The sequence below is a fragment of the Malus domestica genome, chromosome 03 (assembly GCF_042453785.1).
Source record: "Malus domestica chromosome 03, GDT2T_hap1".
Taxonomy (NCBI): Eukaryota; Viridiplantae; Streptophyta; class Magnoliopsida; order Rosales; family Rosaceae; genus Malus; species Malus domestica.
In genome coordinates this window covers 22,830,318-22,852,438 of record NC_091663.1, presented here as the reverse complement: position 1 = coordinate 22,852,438, position 22,121 = coordinate 22,830,318, and the positions used below count along the sequence as shown (strand labels likewise).

At 41.1% G+C, this 22,121-nt stretch overlaps 3 protein-coding genes across 3 annotated transcripts; 1 reads left to right on the top strand and 2 right to left on the bottom strand.

Moving 5' to 3' along the window:
* The first annotated feature begins 875 nt into the window (after positions 1 to 875).
* LOC103425298 (sulfite reductase [ferredoxin], chloroplastic-like) lies at positions 876 to 4,906 on the top strand. Its single transcript, XM_008363386.4, has 8 exons — positions 876 to 1,218; positions 1,729 to 2,499; positions 2,581 to 2,877; positions 2,984 to 3,181; positions 3,659 to 3,793; positions 3,909 to 4,025; positions 4,134 to 4,292; positions 4,411 to 4,906. The coding sequence occupies exons 1-8, from the start codon at positions 1,048 to 1,050 to the stop codon at positions 4,615 to 4,617; spliced, it is 2,055 nt and encodes a 684-aa protein (XP_008361608.3). The 5' UTR covers positions 876 to 1,047; the 3' UTR covers positions 4,618 to 4,906.
* A 466-nt stretch (positions 4,907 to 5,372) lies between these two features.
* Positions 5,373 to 6,143, bottom strand: LOC103431728 (photosystem II 5 kDa protein, chloroplastic-like). Its single transcript, XM_008369901.4, has one exon. The coding sequence runs from the start codon at positions 5,835 to 5,837 to the stop codon at positions 5,517 to 5,519; it is 321 nt and encodes a 106-aa protein (XP_008368123.1). The 5' UTR covers positions 5,838 to 6,143; the 3' UTR covers positions 5,373 to 5,516.
* A 968-nt stretch (positions 6,144 to 7,111) lies between these two features.
* On the bottom strand, positions 7,112 to 9,149 carry LOC103425300 (small ribosomal subunit protein uS5w-like). The gene is made up of 2 exons (XM_008363388.4): positions 8,332 to 9,149; positions 7,112 to 7,459 (listed from the first exon to the last, which is right to left on the bottom strand). Exons 1-2 carry the CDS (start codon positions 8,998 to 9,000, stop codon positions 7,301 to 7,303), a joined length of 828 nt encoding a protein of 275 aa, XP_008361610.1. The 5' UTR covers positions 9,001 to 9,149; the 3' UTR covers positions 7,112 to 7,300.
* Positions 9,150 to 22,121: the final 12,972 nt, after the last annotated feature.

Below are 22,121 nucleotides of genomic sequence, written 5' to 3'. Positions count from 1 at the left end.
TCTTAATGGATGATGAAATTGTCCCAAAATTTTGACTTAAAATACCTTTATGGAATGAAAAATACTATATCTACCAAATGTTGAAAACCAAGAATAGTAAATTGAGATTAACCCTTTAACAAATAAATAAACCACACCCACAAGTTGTTGATCAAGGTCTCTAGGGTTTTATTTAGGGTAAAGAGAAGAATGTAGGCCCAATCTGCGCATGCGAGAACGTGTGGCGCTTTGTTTGATATTTTATTTTTATTTTTCTTGTTCTTATCATTAAATAAAATTATTGGATAATTTTTTTATTAAAATGCAAAATTTTAAAGTTCTTTTTATTAGTTTTCCTTAAACTATATGTTTATAATTTTTAAGAGTGTAAATGTTTTCTTGGTAACATAAATATTTAATATTACTTATTAGATGCATTGTATCAAATGTATTATTAAAAACTATTTATTTCATATCGTTTTTATTTAAAATTCTTTATTTAATTAATGATATAAATAATATTATAAAGGGAAAACCGTTTTTCGATGAAAAATCCATTACCAGACAAGTTTGATTATAGAGAAAATCTGTTCAGTCTACGATTTTGAATTCAGAAATAATCGAATTTGGGTATAGGAATGATATATCCGAACCCAATTCACCTCGTTGCCATTCTACATTTAACCATGGTAAAATTGGAAACCCGAAAAAACACACAATTCCGTCCAGGTATCAAACTCTGCTTTCGCATTTCTGTAAGATAAACTCCACGCGCCCCACTCCTCCGCCTCCGGCGCGTAACATCTCTCCTCAGTTCCCGTGGTAGGCACGTGAAATTTCGCGTCAGCGCGTACGACAAAATCTTAGAAAAACACAAATAATATAGAAAAATTTCAGAGTGCGAAATAAAAAAATAAAAAGAAAAGGCGGCTTTTGCCTCCACTTCCTTCACCACTCAATCCCCACAACGCTTCTCAACAGCTTATATCTCGCTCTCTCGCTCTCTCTCTCTCTCTAACTCACTCTCAGAACTCCTAAACATCTCGAAGCGCAGTCGTTTTGGTTGGTATGACGACGACGCCGTTCGGAGGTGCGAACACGGCGGTTCTGGCGGAGCCGAAGGTGCAGATTGGGAGGTACCAGGGGCTGCGCTCAACAAACTCGCTTGGCCTCACCAGAAGCCGACACGTGCCTCTCTCCTCCTTTTCTTCCTCTTCGCTCATTCGAGCCGTCGCTACGGTGCGTTTTCGAACTCCTGATCCTCCCTCTGTTTTGTTTGGCATCTGTTTGTTTGCTTAGAAAATGCGAGAAAATGAATAATTGTAAGAAAGATGATAAATTAATGTACTTTTGTGAGAGATTGAGCCAAAATGTGGTTCAATTTAAGCACTTTGATTCAAATGTTTGGCCGATTGGGGCTTTCATTATTTGAATTTAATTTTGTAAATTACTGCAGCCGTCACTGTCAAAATTGTTTACCGAGTTATCAAAACATGGGTTAATGTGAATTATTCAATTTAAACTAGAACAAGTAAAGCATTTTTTTTGGCTATTTTTATGCTTGATTATTACAAAAATTATTTAAGTTCATCAAATCTCCATCAAATGCATTACTTTCTTGAGTTTTCGTCAATTGGTGGCGAAACATTAGGCCCCGAGGGGAAAATGCGTAACGAATGCTAGTTAGATTGCTTGTTGTTAGTTGTTTATAGGAAATGTGCTTGTTTTCATAGGTTCTGTGTTTTGCAGCCGGCAAAGCCTGAGACGAAGCGGAGTAAGGTTGAGATATTCAAAGAACAGAGCAATTTCATACGATACCCTCTTGATGAAGAGATTTTGACGGATGCCCCGAACATTAATGAGGCTGCTACACAACTCATTAAGTTCCATGGGAGTTATCAACAATATAACCGAGATGAACGTGGTGGAAGGTCCTACTCGTTTATGCTTCGTACCAAAAACCCTTGTGGGAAAGTGTCAAACCAACTGTACTTGACCATGGATGATCTTGCCGATCAGTTTGGAATTGGTACCCTTCGTTTGACCACAAGACAGACGTTTCAGCTCCATGGGGTTCTGAAAAAGGATCTAAAGACTGTAATGAGTAGTATCATTAGAAGCATGGGTTCAACTCTTGGCGCCTGTGGCGATCTTAACAGAAACGTTCTTGCTCCTCCTGCTCCAATACAAAGAAAGGATTATCTTTGTGCACAGCAGACTGCAGAGAACATTGCAGCATTGCTGACTCCACAGTCTGGATTTTACTATGATGTGTGGGTGGATGGAGAGAAGTTCCTGACCGCAGAACCTCCTGAAGTAACAAAGGTCCGCAATGATAATACTCATGGAACAAACTTCCCTGATTCACCCGAGCCCATTTATGGAACTCAGTTCTTGCCCAGGAAGTTTAAAGTTGCAGTTACGGTGCCAACAGACAACTCAGTGGATATTCTCACAAATGATATTGGTGTTGTGGTTGTTACTGATGATAAGGGGGAGCCTCAAGGGTTCAACCTATATGTAAGATGAAGTTATGCTCTAACGTTTATATTTGAGCTAATTTTCTCCACAAAACATGATTTCTGATTATTTCCTCTGCAGGTTGGTGGTGGTATGGGAAGGACACATAGGATGGAATCCACCTTTCCCCGTCTAGCTGAGCCATTGGGTTATATCCCTAAAGAGGATATCCTATATGCCATTAAGGCTATAGTTGTTACACAACGTGAAAATGGGAGAAGAGATGATCGGAGGTATAGTAGAATGAAATATTTGATCAGCTCATGGGGGATTGAAAAGTTCAGAAGTGTAGTGGAACAGTATTACGGAAAGAAATTTGAGCCTTTCCGTGAGTTGCCGGAGTGGGAATTCAAAGGTCACTTGGGATGGCACAAGCAGGTTCGTTCTGTTGGTTTTCACATATAGAATTGAATGTCTTTGATTCCGTCTTATGTTTCATATCGCAAAGCGCTGTGTCCTGACTATTTATATCTTTATTTGATAGGGTGACGGCAGTTATTATTGTGGGCTTCATGTCGATAATGGTCGGATTGGGGGAGTTATGAAGCAGGCATTAAGAGAGGTTATAGAAAAGTATAATTTGAGTATAAGGCTCACACCAAACCAAAACATCATATTATGTGATATTCGCAGTGCATGGAAGCGTCCCATCACCACAGTTCTTGCAAAAGCCGGGCTGCTGGTAAGATGTGTTTTTTTTTTTTTTTTTACTCCTAATCTGTGAAATAAATTTCACTGCCAAGTGAACCTTTACAACTCAGTAGGATGGCGTGTCTGATTCACCTGCCATGCTGTCCATCTGGAATGATGCTGTGAATTATTTTGCGTTAGATGTTGATTCTTCTACTGCTTTTTGCATTAATATAGTATGCTGCAAATGATTTTATGATAGGATTTAGAGGGTAAAATCGTGTAGGCTCCATTGATCTCATGGGATATCTTTCTTTATTCTGTTTGAATCTTTTAAACTCGGAGAGTGATCGGGACTTAAGAAAACTTAGTTTAACTTATTTGTTCTTAGTTTACTTGAACTGTTTGAGACTTGTTGTGTCTATTATAAAAATGTTCTTTGGGTATTCTTTTCCCCAAAAAAAAAAATGTACTGAGGTTCTGATTTTTCAGAGATGGGGATAATACTGATCAGTTCCAATTGTGGCAGCATCCTAGGCTTGTAGACCCCCTCAACTTAACTGCCATGGCATGCCCAGCCTTCCCACTATGCCCACTGGCAATTACTGAAGCTGAACGAGGTATACCTGACATTCTAAAGCGGGTTCGAGCAGTATTTGAGAAGGTATTACCATAATAACAAGCACGTTCCACTAAACACTAACAAAAGGTGGAAAATCAAGATCATTTATTGTTAATGAATTAGATTGCATGTGGTAAATATTACTTTTGGATTTCAGGTTGGTCTGAAGTACAATGAATCACTAGTTATAAGGATTACCGGATGCCCTAATGGTTGTGCTAGGCCATACATGGCTGAACTTGGACTAGTTGGTGATGGTCCAAATAGCTATCAGGTAATTCAAATTCCAGCACACCTGTCGCAATATTGGTCGTGCTCAAGTCCAGATTATCAAGAAAGCAACTGAGCGTTTTTTTTCATTTCTCTGCTTGTGTTCAAATAGATCTGGCTTGGAGGAACACCCAATCAAACCTCAATCGCAAAATCCTTCATGAACAAGGTCAAGGTTCAAGACCTTGAAAAGGTTTTCGAACCTTTGTTTTATTACTGGAAACGTAAACGACAATCTAAAGAGTCATTCGGCGACTTCACAAACCGCTTGGTAAGTTGTAAAATAAGATTATAAGATTATATTTAGGCCCTCCAAGGATGAAGGTGGTGGTTTAATCTCAAATACTGGTTTAATCTATGGTTGTGACTCTAATTGGTATTGTTGTCAGGGATTTGAAAAACTTCAAGAGTTGGTTAACAAATGGGAAGGGCCAGAGGCGTCACCAGCACGTTACAACTTGAAACTTTTTGCTGATAAGGAGACGTATGAAGCTGTGGATGAGCTTGCAAAGCTGCAGAATAAGAATGCTCACCAGTTAGCAATGGAAGTTATTCGCAATTTTGTTGTTTCCCAGAAAAATGGGAAAAGCCAATGATTTTGCAACGAACATTGTTCTGCAGTCTTTGATGCTGCCGGGCAAAGTTGCCAAGGCGAATGATGGACAATGTCCCTGATTCTCTCTCCAAGCTGTTACTCTTCGGTAACAAAAGGAACGAATTAGGGGTACTGGATTTGGAATTATTTTGTATGAAAGTTTTGCGTCTTGTGATTTTTCTTGGACCGAGTTGTATAATTAGCTTGGATTGTGTTTCCTGTATTCGGGCTAAAATCCTGATCCTTAGTTATTGTTATGGTTTAATAAAATCTCGGTTTTCGGCTGTTTAGATTGTTCACATGTTTTCGACGGACTCTCAATCCAAAAGAAAAAAAAGAAGTTAGAATGTATGTTATGCGAAGCTGCTGGACAACGGAGGATTTGTATGTGTGACCTTACTACTGAGTTGCACATACTCGCAGTTTGTTTCTTCACTGAGGTGTTTTGGGCATACCTGGACCTGGTATAAAACTTGCCTATCACAGTTGTATATCATCGGTCTCTCTCTCATCAAGCGACGTGCGCTTCCAACGCTTCGGTTTGCAATATTGGATTGGATCTTAATTCCATAGTTAGACGATAGAACTAATCTTTTTTCAGTACCTAAAATAGTGAATTTGATTCCAGAACCTCTATATGGTGGTGTTTGTTTAATATAAAAGCGATATTAACTCAAGATCTTGGTTTAGAGGCGTTTTAACTACTTGAGCTACCAGCCTCTCTATTTCGCACCGTTGTGTCACATAAACACGTAATAAGAGAAGAGGAAGAAGGCTTGCAGATTAACAGGGTTGACCCAACAAAAATTACAAGAGCATCATACAAAAGTTGTACGACAATTATAATACAACCACCATGCGTGACTGAATCAAAGAAAATGAAAGTACGTAGTGGTTTCCTCAGTTGCGACAGATACGAGCAGTTGGCATGGTGACGCAAACAGGAGCATACTTCTCCTTGGCTTCTTTGGTCCCCCTCTTTGGCTCATCCGCCAAGGCAGCCTTGGCAAGAGAGCTGGCCACCGCAGCCGCAGCCGCAAACATCAAGTCCCTCCTTCCACTGCTGTTGCTGCTCCCTTCCTTCTTTGTTTCCCCCTCTGAGGTTCTGGCTGCGGCCTTGGCCACGACGAGGCTCCGGCGGCTGGGAGTTGAAGGTTTGGCGATGGTTGAGGCTGAGCCTGCAGTCAGGAATGAGGCGGCTGTCATGGTCATGGATGCCATCGCTGCAAATGTTAGCTTTTAGTTTTTGCCTCTTTCTATCGTTCTATCTGACTTGAAGTACGAGTGAAGTGAATTCTGAGCTGGTTTAAAGTCCAAAGCGGCAAGAGTCTGTGTTTCTTGGAAGACCATCATCCACTTCCTTATCGACATAAATATTATGGCCAACGGGTTGTTGCCACGTGTCTTAGTTTATCTTTCTTGGAAACTCTTGGTTGTGGGATCCTTTGCAGCTAAACAGAGGCAGACGCAGTGGAAAGGAGTTGTCAAATTTTAGGATAATCCACCAAATACAGATTTCACTCTATTTGTGATATTTTACCCTATTTACTACTTTCCATTTCAACACCTTTGAATTGAATAAATGAAAAAAAGAAGAATTAAGTGACATGAATAAACACGATTGTGTAGAGATAGAAAAATGGTTATAAGAAATATTTTTCTTGTCTATGTTGCAAATGACACTCAAATCTATGATTGACATGGCTATATCCCAAATCCAACTCAAAACGCACATCAATTCATTTCGGCCTGCAAAAGCTCCATCAACCATGGCAGCCCATAACAACGATCTTAAGATTTAATTCCATTTTAAAAGCTCATAACATGTCCTATACAACGTACCAAACGGACCCTTAATGACCAAACTTGCAAGTCCTTCAGCACATTGCAGGAGGGAAGGGGGATTATAAGTGTCGGAGACCACGGAAGGGTGTTAAGTAACCTGTGGAGACGTCACTAGCAAGGAGTAGGAAACTCCTGTAACATCATCATAAAATCAAAGGAAAACTAATGAAAAGAGCTTGAAAACTTTGAGTTTTAATGATAAGGACAAAATAAAGCGTAAAGTGAATAGTAACAGGATTGACTTTTTAGTGTAAAAATGTGGTTTTTCGTTAAAGTGAACAGTACCAGATGCTTTTCATTAAAGTTCCCTAAAATCAATCCAACTCCCACCGAATCCAAGCTTCTCCATCTTCAATCTCAGAAAACTTCACCATATGCTTTGCTCATCTTTAACTTAAATAAGGGTCACGATGATGTAATTTTGAGAAAAGGATAATGCTGCAACAAAACTAACGGGAGCGAATTGTACTATGCTCTAGTGGTATTTTTAATCCCCGACCTTAGGTTTGCCTCCCTTAAATTGCGTGTTCCATACCAAAATATTATGTCCTACAGAGTTAGTATGAAACACCACACAAGGCTTACTAGGCAAATGAACACATTAGTAAGAAGGGGTAAATGCTTAAAGAACAGAACAAAAGTATCGGAGGTCTTGTAAATCCAAAAATTTCAGCAAGGTAACATGATTGAATCCGACATAGATCAAAATTACCACCAAAGAAAGACAAATTATAAACGTTAATAATTCTTAGACAAAAAAGACAACATATTAATGTCTTCAAACCTAGAAAACTCAAAACCAAGATTTCATCTTTAAAGGAATACTAGGATCTCTCACACTAGGCTTCTACTTTCTCAACATCTTCGATAAGAAGGGGTTTAGTTGGCTTTCCCAGAAAGTCGGTGAACTCCTGGAACGGAGAACTGTTGAAGCGTGTCTCTTTCCAGAACTCAGGCGTCAAGAAACCATAAGTCTTCAGGAGGCAATCGAAGGTGGCCTGCGACAATTGAAAGAACACTGTGATCAGATATCATGCACACAATATGAAATTAAACAAACACTTCCACCAGTTTTGTCATCACATCAAAAAGACCAAAACAAAAACAAAAAAAAAAATTGGGTTTGTACTGAGGGAAACGGCAAATTAAGAATTAGCACAACTACAAAGGAATCAGCAATGTAGCTTTATTCGGTTTTCATGTTAAGGGGTTTGATTATCCTAATACTAAATCACTGATCTCCGCACCATTTGAAAACATAACTTCGGCATCATGCAGCCATCACCTATGAGCAAGTATTATCCTCTATATTAATGACTCACGACATAGTATTGACTAGCCCAATTAATAGTCAGAACCATAGACTGAACACGCAAAAACTTGGTAGCAGGGCTTTGAATTTCATGTTACCATCACAAGTAAAGGTAAACGAAATTTGTAATCTCGTGTCTTGTATCATGACGACATATAGAAAACACATCATCATATCCCAATACGATATATCAAGATAATGTATCACTTCAACTAAAAGTATTGCAGGAAGGGTTTCAACAAAGATTTCAACTTTTAAAAACAAAGCAATCCACATTTTAAACAATACAAATAGCTTGCTACAACGGGCCAAGATTGCAAATCTTCACAAGTACAATTTTATGGATATAAACACTGTGATCATACATCAGCCAACACACTGCAACAAGCCTAATTCTCAGAGTAAAGAGCTCTTTGTCAACGATATGAATAAACAGTTTGTCAAACATTTCAAATTAGCACAACGATATATATATATCAATCAATGCAAACAATATCAAATAAATAAATTAACACAATTTTGTATCAATAATAATCGAAAGTCTCGAAAGATATATACCTTGACGAAATTGCCAAGGGTCTTGGTGGAGCCACGGGATGAAGTGAAGACATCATCAATACCAGCAAACTGCAACACCTTCTTGGGCACACGGGCAGCCACAATCCCGGAACCACGGGGAGCGGGCACCATCCTCACCGTGACAGACCCACACTTCCCGGTCACCTTACACGGAACTGTATGGGGCTTACCAATCTTGTTACCCCAGTAACCCCTCCTCACCGGAATCACAGACAGCTTAGCCAATATAATTGCGCCGCGAATCGCAGTCGCCACCTCCTTGCTGCACTTCACGCCGAGCCCAACGTGCCCGTTGGTGTCCCCGACCACCACGAAGGCCTTGAACCGGGTTCGCTGACCGGCCCGGGTCTGCTTCTGGACCGGCATAATCTTCATGACCTCATCCTTCAGACTGCCGGGGGTGACGAGAGTGTCGATGATCTGGTGCTCCTTGATGGGGAGGGAGTGGAGATAGATCTGCTCCAGGCTGCGGATCTTGCCCTCCTTCACAAGGCGGCCGAGCTTCGTCACTGGGACCCACTTCTCTTCCTCTTCGCGTCGGCCGGGTCGGCGTCCGCGGCCGCGTCCACCACGGTCACCGCGTCCACCGCGGTCACCAAATCCACGACCGAATCCGCCGCGGCCTCTCTCAGCTGGTCTCTCTGCCATGATTGGGTGTTTTGGGTTGTGAGAAGAATGGAGGGGAAGGGGGGAGGAGAGAGTGCAAACGGCAGGAGTGAAGGTTTGGGGTTGCGGAGAAATGGTTATCTTTGTTTTTATAGATGCTAGGGTTAGGGTTTTGTGGGTTTGTAAATGGAGTTCTTGGTCTGCTCTAGTTTTCCTTGTTTCTTTTACAGAGCGCCCCCTTGGGCTAATTGGGCTTCTACTTAGTTATGGGCCTTGGGCCATTATTTCAACCAAAAGTGGAAGAGTGTATTAGGGAATCGTTTCAGATAAACATTACGCAATCGGATGATGGAATCGGAATGAGCATGAATCGATTAATAGTTTGATTACTGAAGTATCGTTTTACAAGTACTTATAACCATTTAAAAAATCCAAGTTGTTGTCGTAAATAATATTTAGAAATGTAATTGTATAAATCTAAACGTATAATTCCAATAAAATTTAGGAACCACTAGCAGCATTGGTACAACAAACTCATGCGATTAGTATAAATACAAAAAACACTCACTTGCAGAGCCCTTGCAGATAGCAGCGGAATATGCTTAGGGTTTTGTTCTTTTACGACCTAGCTCTAGATGCCAAGTAGGATTGTACACCCAAAATACTTGTTTATAATTCAATAAGGATTTACAACATATGCACATACAAACCTTGTTCTACAAGGAATGCTATAACACAATATAATTCCTTCCTAATAAAGAACTCCTGCTATAAAGGTGGATGACCCACTTGAAGAAAAAGCCATTGACAGCCAACAAATATTGAAGTTGTGTTGCCTACTTTCACACTTTTTAACCTTAACAAAGAAGATATAGTTTCTCTATATAAAGACTTATCAGCTTACATATAGAATAGAGAGGCGTAGATACAATGTATTGTTTCCATTACTTTGTAATTTAAGTATGATAATGAGAGAGACTACTGCTACTGCCCTCGAGGACGTAGCCACACTTGCCAAACCTCGTAAATATTGTGTCTTATTTACTTTATGTTATATTGCACACGTATCCCCATTTTCACAACAACTCCTATAATATCTCTAAGGATTCCTACAATTGCTACTCTTAATGACTCGTTTTAACACTCCCCCTCAAGTTGGCGCATAAATATCACACTTCCCAACTTGACAAGTGAGTCATTAAACACCTACTACCCTCGGCATGAATTGGAAATTTTAGTATTTATTAAAGTCATGATGATTTATTGAATGGGAATAAAATTATAAACTGTGGTTATGGTTGATTATTATATTTGGAATGGTGAAAAGATCATAAAGATTTCTTCATTTAATATTGGTGGACATGAATGAAAATATGGAATGAGATTTCGAGTTTGTTTAATATAAACGTTTTCTCAGTAGAGTTTTTACGTTGATGAAAAGAATTGTTGGGGAAGTTATAATTACAAATTTGATTGGTTTGGTTGCCATAGTATGGGTGGTCATTGTTGGATTTGATATTGCAAACAAATTTGATGACGAGCACATATTCTCGTGGATGTGTGATTAATAAGGTTTAGTTGTTGGCCAATAGAGTTGTAATATATTAAAATTTTTCTCCTTTGGTTGATGGAATGTGAGTAGTACTCTAGATATGCGAGTCACTCATTTATTCGATCTGTGACTGCAGTTTAAAGCAATTTAAAAGAGAAATATTGAAATAAAGATTTGGGGGAAAAAATGTTTTTAAAGTTACTATGGGTAGTTTTGTATAATTGCGGAAATGAAGGAAATCATAGAATGAGGTTTTATGTTAGTGGTGTTGCGGATTTGTTTTAAAATTTCTTTCCTTTATCTAGTAAGTGTGATTGGAAACTCTACTGATTTTGATTGGAAATTTTGAAATTTAATTTGCCAATTATAATGTTTTGGCTTGAAATTTTGATATTTACTTAGCCACTGATGATTAAGGCTTGCATTTCTAGTACCTCTTTGGGCCGATGATGGTTATGATTGAAGTTTATGATCATTGTTTGAGGGTGATGTATATGGAAAAAGAAATTTTTTTTCTAATTTATAGTATTGTCAGTGATTGTGGTTATTATGCTAGTATTTATTTTAGGTCATGAAAATTGTGGCTTGATGAGGATATTTATTCTGCCAATGAATGTGGTTGGGAATCTGAAACTGTGGGTAAGAATCACGATTGTTATTCGTTGGTTTACTTATTTTTTGAGCTTGAATAAAATCGTAGACTAAGATTATGATTTTATTCACCATAAAAGAAATTGTGGAAATTGTTCTAATTTCTTTTCGTAACTCGATGGTTGAAATCTCGGGGACGAGATTTATTTTAATGGGGGGTGAATGTAAATGTAATACCCTGAAAATTTAAATATATGAATATGCGGAGAAAAATCGAAAATAAATCGATTTATGGGTATGAAAAATTGAATTGAGAACTTTTAAAGTTTTGTTTCCGGAAATTATTATAAATTATGTTGTGAAATTTATTGTTAGGTTGAAAAGACGAAAATGCTCTTAGTTGGCTTAACGTAATTATACGAGGACGTATTTTATCCTTATATATTTTATCGGATTTCTTGATATATTTGGATAGATGATGATCCTATGAGTGAGTAAGCGAAAAACGTTTGTGAAACAGAGTTATAACGAAGGAGTTATTAGCATTTAATGTCAAAGACATTTTTGTAAATTTAATCCCTTTTAGAAGGCTCAAGATTTTTCTGGAGCACTGAGATCATGCCATGTGGGTGGCTGAGATAAGAAGAAAATAAGAGAAGGAAAGAGATGGATGGCTGTGATGGTAAGGGAAGGAGAGAAAAGGAGAGAGAGGGACCAATCCGAGGGGAGGAAAATGAGGGAAAGGAGAAAAAGAGAAAATGAGGGAAACCGAGTCTCTTGACTTGTGCGATCCGACTGGCAGAGGCCATGAACTCCTGTCGTTTCCTGGTCAAATTATGGCAAATTGAAGCCCTCACCACTTAAAAACATTACATGACCTTCCCTCTACCTATTCCACCATAAATTAGACAAAAATTGGCCTTGAAATTGTGCAAACCGCATCGATGGGTGCGCGAGTTCATAGATGACGATCTACCGAATCTGAAACAAATTCCTTCGACCACCACCACCTATAGCATTCTCTTAAGGCCTGGAACAAAGCCCAAACAAGTTTGGGGGCGGCGGTGCTGTTAAGGAGTCAAATTGAGGAAACCCAAATTCTAGGGTTCCGGCGGGTTCATGGCTATTTGAGGATTTTCCCGGCCTAATTGGACTTCGGGCCAGTTATAAAAGTTGTTCCCCTTAACTTGTTCTACATTTTTGTAAAATTTGGTAATTTTTGAAGATAGTTTAATTTTCCAGCGAGTTGGGGCGGCTGTCTACCACATGTGGCGGCGGGTGGCCAGTGAGCTGATGTCGTCTTTTTAAGCTAATTTTGATATTCTGAATGCATATTTGATATGCATTTGGTGTGATTCCTTTGTTTGAACCTCGTTAGTGATTGTTAGTCACTTGAATGGTTTTCGGAAATGAGTTAGAAAGTGGAAAGGTGAACTACGAAAGACTTGATCCTGCTTAAGGGTATGTAGGCAGTCTAATAGTGTTAGATGCAACCTTAAATAATCGAGAATTAATCTTTTATTGAGAAGTTGTTTTAATAGAAGAAATTTGGTGATTAAATTGATAAGTTATTCGTATGTTTGATAATTAATATATGAATATAGTTTGTGAGGAATTAAGGAATTGAAGTAAAGAATCGTGATTAATGGAAGTAATTTAAGCAAGAGTTTAAATTGGGCCTATCATCAGAATTATTTCCCGAAAATAAGTATTTTGGGGGCGGGGCGTTACAACATATGTAAATCATTCGATTTCTAGATGTTTGTGTTTTCCATATAAAATTCTTTTATGAGGTGCAGATTTCAAATATGCTAAAAAAATGCATAATAGTAAGCCTTGTGATCCTTATTTGGTGAATGCATAAATTGACTTACAACACTCACCGCATAAGTAATATCAGGGCGAGTATGAGCTAAATAAATTAATCTCCCTACTAGCATCTGATATCTACTCTTAACAACAAGCACCTGATCCGATAAACAGCCAGATGATGTTTTTCTACAATATGGTTGTACACAGGTTTACACCCTAGCATATCAGTTTCTTTTAACAAATCTTGTTTGTACCATACTTGACCAATCCCGAAACTACTGAGCACCGGTCAACGTTATACCGTCAAGGACCCAGAAGAGCTTCCCTTCAACCAGGAGGCCAATCACAATGCGACACGTGTCGACATCAGAAGCCAATCACAGCGCGACACGTGTCAACATCAGAAGCCAATCACAACACGACACGTGTCAATGTTAGAACAAAACTAGAAACTCTCTTCTATAAATAGGGATCATTCTCCCACAATAATCTCTAAAGTCATTTTGTACTAAACTATTCACTAGAACTCACAAAATGAGAGCTTGAACCTATGTATTTGTGTAAACCCTTCACAATTAATGAGAACTCCTCTCTACTCCGTGGACGTAGCCGATCTGGGTGAACGACGTACATCTTGTGTTTGCTTCCCTGTCCCTATTCATTTACGTACTTATCTTCACTAGTGATCGAAGCCACCAAGCGAAGGTCATAAACCTGACATTTTCTGTTGTACCAAAGTCCTCGCTGATTTTGTGCATCAACATTTGGCGCCGTCTGTGGGAACTGACACTTATTCCCACTCTCTTCAGCTTTGTCAAGCTGGTTTCCATTGCTCGTACACTCTCTTTTGGCCAAGCATCTCTCTCCGACATGGGGAGCGAAAGAAGCCATAGCACACAGAATGACACCCACATTGGACCAAGTATGAAGCAACGAAAGCAGGAAGGAAATAGAGTTACTCTTCAAGCTAAAGTCGATGAGTTAGAAGCTCAGAACAACAAGATAGTGATGAGGAACGAGGTTCTCCAGGAGCAGTATGAAAAACTTTTCGAGATGCTTCACGAGGCTAGGCATGCTCAAGCACACAAGCTCGTCGCCCCTGCTGAGGTCAATAATCATCTGAATGCCCCCCAACATGGAGGGTCACCGATATCCAACACGGACATCCCTGATAAGGATCGAGCTACACATCAATGTGATAATCAACATGAGACTTCTCTCAACCCAGCTGCTTCAACCCGAAGCAGAAGGAGTAGAGGAAAGCATCTCCTCACAGAAGGAGTGGAAGGATCAAAAGCCATCTATCATGATTGTCGAGACTTCCTAAAGCAACGTCGAGAGAATCCCATCCACATAAGCTCGAAGATCAATGACCCAAGAGTTTCTGAAAGACTCGGTCCTCTCCCACGACCCAGGCCAGTAGTTAATCTAGGGAATGGGCAACAAGTCCCAGAAGAACATGAAGGTACAGGGGACTCGAAAATGTTCCGACATACTCACTCTAGGAGTCAGTGTGACGAGTCCAAGGAAAAATCACGCTATCTTGATCAAACTTTCCTACTTACAAGAGGCGATGGGGACTTACAGAAGAAACCTTCAGTGGTGCACGACTCCACTCATGACCCCTTTGTCCTACAGCTCCTGGAGGAAGTAAACAAGTTGAAGGCTGAACGTCAAGCCGAGATACCTGACTGGAACCAACCCAGGCTTGGGCCCCTCACAAGAAGGATCCTCAACACCCCCCTCCAAGCAAAGACAAAGCAGAAGCTTGGCTTACAACTCTATACTGGAAAGGAAGACCCGATTGAACACCTTAACCTCTTTGAGTCCACCATGGTATACCGGAGACACATCGACGAAGAACGGTGCCTTCTCTTCCCCTCCACCCTCTCTGGCGGAGCTTTAAACTGGTATTGCCGTCTTCCGCCTGAGACAGTAGACTCATTTGAAGAGTTGAGGAAGCTGTTTGTCTCTCAACACATCTTCCAGACCGATCGCTTACATTCCGCAGATGACTTGTACACTATTCGCCAGAAGCCGGACGAGTCATTACGAAAGTATGCTGGCCGCTTCAGCCATGAGTATTCTCGTTGCGCTAAGGCAGATGGCAAGACCGCTCTCAAGGCCTTCACGGCAGGCTTACGTGACTGTTTCTTCAAGTACATGATCAATGCCAACACTTGGAAGACTTACTCTGAGGTGATGGCACAAGCTTACAACCATGCCTCCGCCGAGGCAATGACATATCAAGGGAAACCCCCTACAGTTACCCCTTATCAGCAAGTAGGGAGTGGAGGCCAGATCCAACCGAATGAGAAGACCTCAACCTTCCAAACGGTAGCAGCACACCCCCCTGCCTCATTTAATGCTTCGCCAAGTCAGCATACATATCAATCCCAGGGCAAAAGGAAAGATTTCCATCCTCACCAATCTCATTTTAATAAAAAGAATAAGGGGCACTATCACGATAACTCAGGATATCGTCACAATAACGCCCGTCCCCAGGCAGTCAATGCAGTGGGCCAATCACGTGTCAAGACAGGCCCTACCCCGAGATATGAGACATACACACCTTTGAACGCTACATGCGCGGCCATCTACCCCAGTATAGCTCATCTGATACCAAAGCCAAAGCCAAGACAGCCAGATTACAAGTCCACAAAAAACACGGGCATGTTTTGCTGCTACCACGAGTATAATGGCCATGATGGCGAGAAGTGCGTCATCATCCGTGATCATATTGAAGCTTTGGCACGTGAAGGAAAAATTGATCAGTTCCTCCTTCACCCTTCAAGGGATAACCGTAACCAACGCCAGGTGAATGTGATATATTCTATAAGCGACGGCACACCTATGTCTGAATCTTCTAATAGGGCCATGAAAAACAGTGAACGAACTTTGAGACCTGGCCATCAAGTGTTTCACGTGGAAGACATCAGGGGAGGCAAGTATCAAAAGCCTAACTGGGATCCAATATGTTTCTACCTTGAGGAAGAAAGAGGTATCATCTACCCTCACAACGACCCGCTGATCGTGGAGGCTCACATAACAAATTTTGATGTGAAACGAATCCTGATAGACACAGGTGCTTCAGTCAATATCATGTTTGCTGAAGCTTTCAAGGCACTTAATGTAGCTGAACACTTGCTCGATCGCTCGATTTCTCCTTTGATAAGCTTCTCTGGCGATATCGTGCAACCTTTAGGGAGTATACACTTACCCCTCACCATTGGTACAGGCCCCTACACAGCTACTATTACCATTAACTTCCTAGTGGTCAATTGCCCGACGGCATACAATGTCATCTTTGGGCGCACAGGCATCAATGATCTCAAGGCCATGGTATCCACGCATATGTTGTTGATGAAGTTTCCAACCCCTTTCGGCAATGGATACATCAGGGGAGATCAACTTAGTGCTCGATCATGTTACAACACTTCAGTTAAGCAACAACACCTGTCTGTCCCCAAGGAGACCCTCTCTATACATAACCAAGTAGTAAAGACCAGTCCAGATGAAGCCAACTCGGATCTTCATAATGGCAACAATCAACCCGATGACCCTCGAGATGACTCCTTCACCCAGCAAGCACAACCCGCTGAAGAGTTAGAGAATGTCTTTATCTCCAAAGACCATCCAGATCGCATAGTGAAGATTGGCACCACTTTGTCACCACCCCTTCGGTTGTCGCTGATCTCATTTTTGCAAGAGAACGCCGAGGTCTTCGCTTGGTCATATAAAGATATGTCGGGCATCTCTCCCGATATCATCTGTCACCACTTGAGTGTTGATCCCAAGACCAAACCAGTAAAACAGAAGCGAAGATCTTATGATGTTGAGCGATACGAAGCGATGAAAGCAGAAGTTGAAAAACTCAAGGACATAGGCTTCGTCCGTGAAGTCAATTACCCAACATGGGTAGCAAATGTTGTCCTTGTTAAGAAAAATCCGACCAAGGAAAGTCTCCTGCTTCAAAAGGTCTTGTGGAGAATGTGTGTCGACTACACCGACCTAAACAAAGGATGCTCAAAGGATAGTTTCCCCCTTCCTCTCATTGATAGACTTATAGACTCTACGGCAGGGTGTGAGCTCTTGAGCTTCATGGACGCTTATTCAGGATACAACCAAATCCTCATGAACCCCTCAGACCAAGAACACACAGCCTTCACTACTGACAGGGGACTATATTGCTACAAAGTCATGCCCTTCGGTCTAAAGAATGCAGGAGCAACTTATCAGAGACTGGTCAATTCAATGTTCGCCGAACAGATTGGGAAGAGCATGGAAGTTTACGTTGATGATATGTTAGTCAAGAGCAAACATGCTGACCAACACATCACCAACCTATCTGAAACTTTCACCATTCTAAAGAGGTATCAAATGAGGTTAAACCCCAACAAATGTGCATTCGGCGTGGGCTCTGGCAAATTCTTAGGCTTCATGATTAGCCAACGAGGCATTGAAGCTAACCCCGAAAAGATCAAAGCAATCCTCGACATGAAAGAGCCAGTAACTTCAAAAGACATCCAAAGCCTTACTGGCAAGGTGGCAGCCTTAACCAGATTCATCTCTAAGGCCACAGACAGATGTGCTTCTTTCTTCAAAGCACTCAAGGGAAATAAGAAGTACATTACATGGACGGACGAATGTGCCAAGGCATTCAGGAACCTCAAAGAGTACATGAGTAAAGCCCCTCTGCTCTCCAAACCAGAAGTTGGTGACACTCTCATTATCTATCTATCGATTTCGGCTTCAGCAGTCAGTTCTGTTCTTATTCGAAAGGACAGTGATGTTGAACAGCCCGTCTACTATGCTAGCAAGGCCCTACAAGATGTGGAGACACGATACTCCAACATTGAGAAATTAGCTCTAGCATTGGTCATGTCTGCTCGAAAACTTCGCCCTTATTTCCAAGCACACGTCATCATTGTGCTTACTAATCACCCTCTTCGACAGATACTCCAGAGTCCTGACACGTCTGGGCGAATGATCAAATGGGCGATAGCATTGGGTGAGTTTGACATCTCCTACCAACCAAAACCAGCCGAAAAAGGTCAAGCAGTAGCAGATTTCATCGCCGACTTCACATATCCTGTTGACATTGCTTCTACACCTGAAGCAGTAGCTTCATTACCATCGGAAGCTCAGAAGATAGAACCAACAACCCCAGCATGGAGTCTGTATGTTGATGGCTCATCCAACCAACAGGGCTGCGGAGCAGGATTAGTCCTCGCTACCCCCGACAAAGTGGCGATAGAATACGCTATTCGTTTCAAATTCAAGGCATTGAACAACGACGCCGAATACGAAGCCCTTCTAGCAGGCTTACGTTTGGCCAAGCATCTTGGGATTAAACGAATTGATATCTTTAGTGACTCCCAATTAGTGGTCAACCAAGTCACAAATAACTTTGATGCTAATGATAGCTCCATGGCAGCATATCTTGCACAAACGCGACTTTTGCTCAAGCACTTCCACTACCAGATCACCCAAGTTCCTCGAGCGGCAAACAGTCATGCAGACGCTTTGGCTTGCCTCGCCTCGGTAGTGGAAGACAAGATTGGGAGAAAAATTCATGTCGAATTGTTGGCAGTACCAAACACCATGGTCACGGAAGTGTGCAATTTACAATAAGGAGATAGTTGGATCACCCCAATTTATAAATTCCTTGCTCATGGCACCCTCCCAATTGACAAAGTCCAAGCTAAGCAGATTCGATACAAGTCTGCCCGCTACCTGATCATTAACGACCAACTCTACAAGCGCGGTTTTACCCTACCATACCTAAGATGCCTTACACCTACGGAGGCGGAAATTGTGCTTCGGGAAATACATGAAGGAGTCTGCGGAGATCATGCTGGGTCTCGATCCCTAGCACACAAGACTTTTCGCCAAGGATACTATTGGCCAACACTCCACCAAGATGCCATTAGAATATCTCGCTCATGTGATAAGTGTCAACGCTACGCAACTATCCTTCACTCCCCTCCAGAGCCGCTTACTCCTATGATCAGCCATTGGCCCTTCGCCCAATGGGGACTTGATTTGATCGGCCCAATGCCTACAGGGAAGGGCAAGGTCCGCTATGCAATCGTTGCAGTTGACTACTTCACAAAGTGGGCTGAAGTAGAACCCTTGGCAACCATTACTGAGGGAAAAATAGAAGACTTCGTATGGAAGAACATCCTCTGCAGATTCGGCATTCCCAATGCGATAGTCACGGACAATGGGCGGCAGTTCGACAACAAGAAGTTCAAAATGTTCTGCTCTAAGTTCAACATCAACTTATGTTTTGCCTCTCCAGCCCATCCCCAGTCTAATGGACAAGTCGAGGCCGTTAACAAAATAATCAAGCGCACTCTGAAAACTAGCTTGGACAAAGCTAAAGGTTGTTGGCCAGAATTTGTACCCCAAGTTCTTTGGTCATACCGCACTTCATATCGGACTTCCACAGGAGAAACTCCATTCTCACTTGCTTTTGGTACAGAAGCAGTTGTCCCGGTTGAGCTTGAGCAAGCAACATATAGAATCCAGAATTACATGCAGAGTGAGAACGACAAACAACTCACCCTCAACCTGGATCTAGTCGAGGAACACAGAAATCAGGCTCACCTGAGGAATGTCGCCTACAAGCAGCATATTTTCATTGAGATAAGAAAATACATTTGGACGAGCGAGCAACCTCAACTCCAAGAAGTACTTTAAATCTCCCAAGTTTCTCATCTCAAACTCTGATGCAAGATTCTCCTGCAATCTAATTATCTCATATGAGTCATCCCCTGTAATAATCATGTCATCTACATAGATAATTAGTGTAGTTACTTTGTTCAATTTGCGCTTCACAAATAATGTATGATTTGAATTACTCTGATAATATCCATTTTTCTTTATTGTCTGAGTGAACCTATCAAGCCACGCATGGGGTGATGATTGCTTAAGCCCATAGAGAGACTTATGCAATTTACACACCCAGTCTTCCCATTCAAATCATATCCAGGAAGAAAACCATATATACTTATTCTTCCAGATTTCCATGAAGGAAAGCATTCTTCACATCAAAGTATTTTAGTGGCCAATCCATGTTTGCAGCTAAAGAGATTAAAACATGTACCGTATTTATCTTAGCTACTGGTGAAAGGTTTCACGGTAATCCACCAAATACTTTTAAGCATAACCTTTACCACCAACCTTGTTTTGTACATGTCAATTGATCTTTCAACCCTGTATTTGATTGTGACATGTTGTCACAATAGGTAATTGTTGGTCCTTTTTGGTCATTGCCAAGTACTTCAAACATACACACAACTCAACATGAGCTTGCAGCTGCTGCCACAAACTCAGCTTCAATTGAGAAAGTGTCACTATTTATTGCTTTTTGGAGGACCACATTATTGCACTAGAATTGAGCATGAACACATGGCTAGAAGTGCTTTTACGATCATCTATATCACCTGCATAGTCACTGTCTGTGTAGCCAAAAAAACCAATATCATTTGCCCTTTTATAAAACACACCAATTGTCCCTTTCACATATGTGAAGATTATTCTAGCTGCATTGAGATGCATTTTAGTTGGTTTTTCCATATATCGACTTACCATAGTCATTGCATATATGATCTCCGGCCTCATGGAGGATAAGCACATAAGTTTGCCAATGAGATGCTTATAGAAAGTATTGTCAACCTTTTCCCCATATTTATCTTTTGTACAACTTTAAACCGAGTTCAATTGTAATTCCAAATGATGTTGTGAAAGATGTTGTTGATGGCCGTGTTCAAGTTCGTATACTGCCTCGGTCTCGACGGATCTAGTTTATCTTTTCGTCTCCTTCTGTCATTCTGACTGGGAGAATGAGGCAAACTGTTGCAGTCTTCCCTTTTGTGTTCGAGCTTCTTGTTGCATTCCTAATCAATAACTTTTTTTCTTGTTTTGTCGTCCTAGTCAGTGAGGTCGTCTACTACATCGAAACATTCTACCAGGGCGGCATAGTTATACTTCCTCTTGTTCAGCTTCTGATATAGAGGCAAGTGGACAAACAGTCCCGCTTGAAGGTTATAGTGGCAAGCTTGTCGTTTGGCCTCTCTACCTTAATCAATTCTGCGTGGAATCGTTTCAGGTAAACCGTAAGACTTTCGTCCTTGCTTTAAGCTACCATGTTGAATATTACCTCGCGTCATTTCTAGACATCGCGGTACACCAAATAAGTGTTGGTGAATATGTCAGCCAAGCTTTAAAAATAGTTGATTGAATGAGCTGATAATTTGGGTCGAAGTCACTACAAAAGTATTTAAATCTGGACTTAGAAAACTTATCTAGCAGAGGCGCATATTTGATTGTTGAGGAGAGTGGGCTTTTGACTTTCATGCCGACCCAACCAGGGGTGTAAGGTGGAGTTTTCCTCGGGGCATCCCTAGTCATGTCGCGATTCTGGAGCTGGTGTCTCTTTGGCTCCTCCAAGGACTCTGGTTCATCAAAGCTCAAATGTTGTGGTTCTATCTTTGGAACTCTTGCAGTGTCTAAGGGACCACGGTTGTGTGGAATTTGTGTCCCGTTTGCAAAGGTGCAGTTGGCAGTTTGATCATTATGAAGAAGTTTTGTACTAAGATCAATGATGTCTACTAGAGTTTGAGTAGAAGTTGACTCAGTGAGTTGTCCGTTTAGAGTTATGGTACTTATATTGTCATAACCAAAGACATGAATTTGAGTATGTGGAATGGTCTTGTTGGAGCTTTCTAGAGCTTTCATTCTTTTCTTGACGTCCATGAAGTTTGCGTGATTCTTAGCAAAGCAATATAGGCTTGTTGTAGCTTATCAACAAAAAACATTGATCTTTATTAAAGTATCTCATACTTTCTCCATAGTAGGAGGTGGTCCAGCAGTCAAAGCCTCCCCACTTTTTGGGGCGGTTGCAGCATCCGGAATTTGATTGCTTGCCCCTGGAGTGGTGGTGTAGTCGAGAACATGATATTCTTGACGGGTGCGATGGAGACATCAGGGCAAAGTTGTCCTCAATCACCTTGTTAACATTGGCGTTAACAGAGCTTTCTTCTGTGTTCATGGTTGTGGTAAAGTGATCTAGTCTGGAGGAATATGAGTTCACTCTCAATGAAAGCACTAATTATTGGAACCAAATTCGCGCACCATCGTATGAGGTGGAGATATACAATCTAAGTAACCTGTAAAAGAACAAACAATTGTGAGCAAGCCT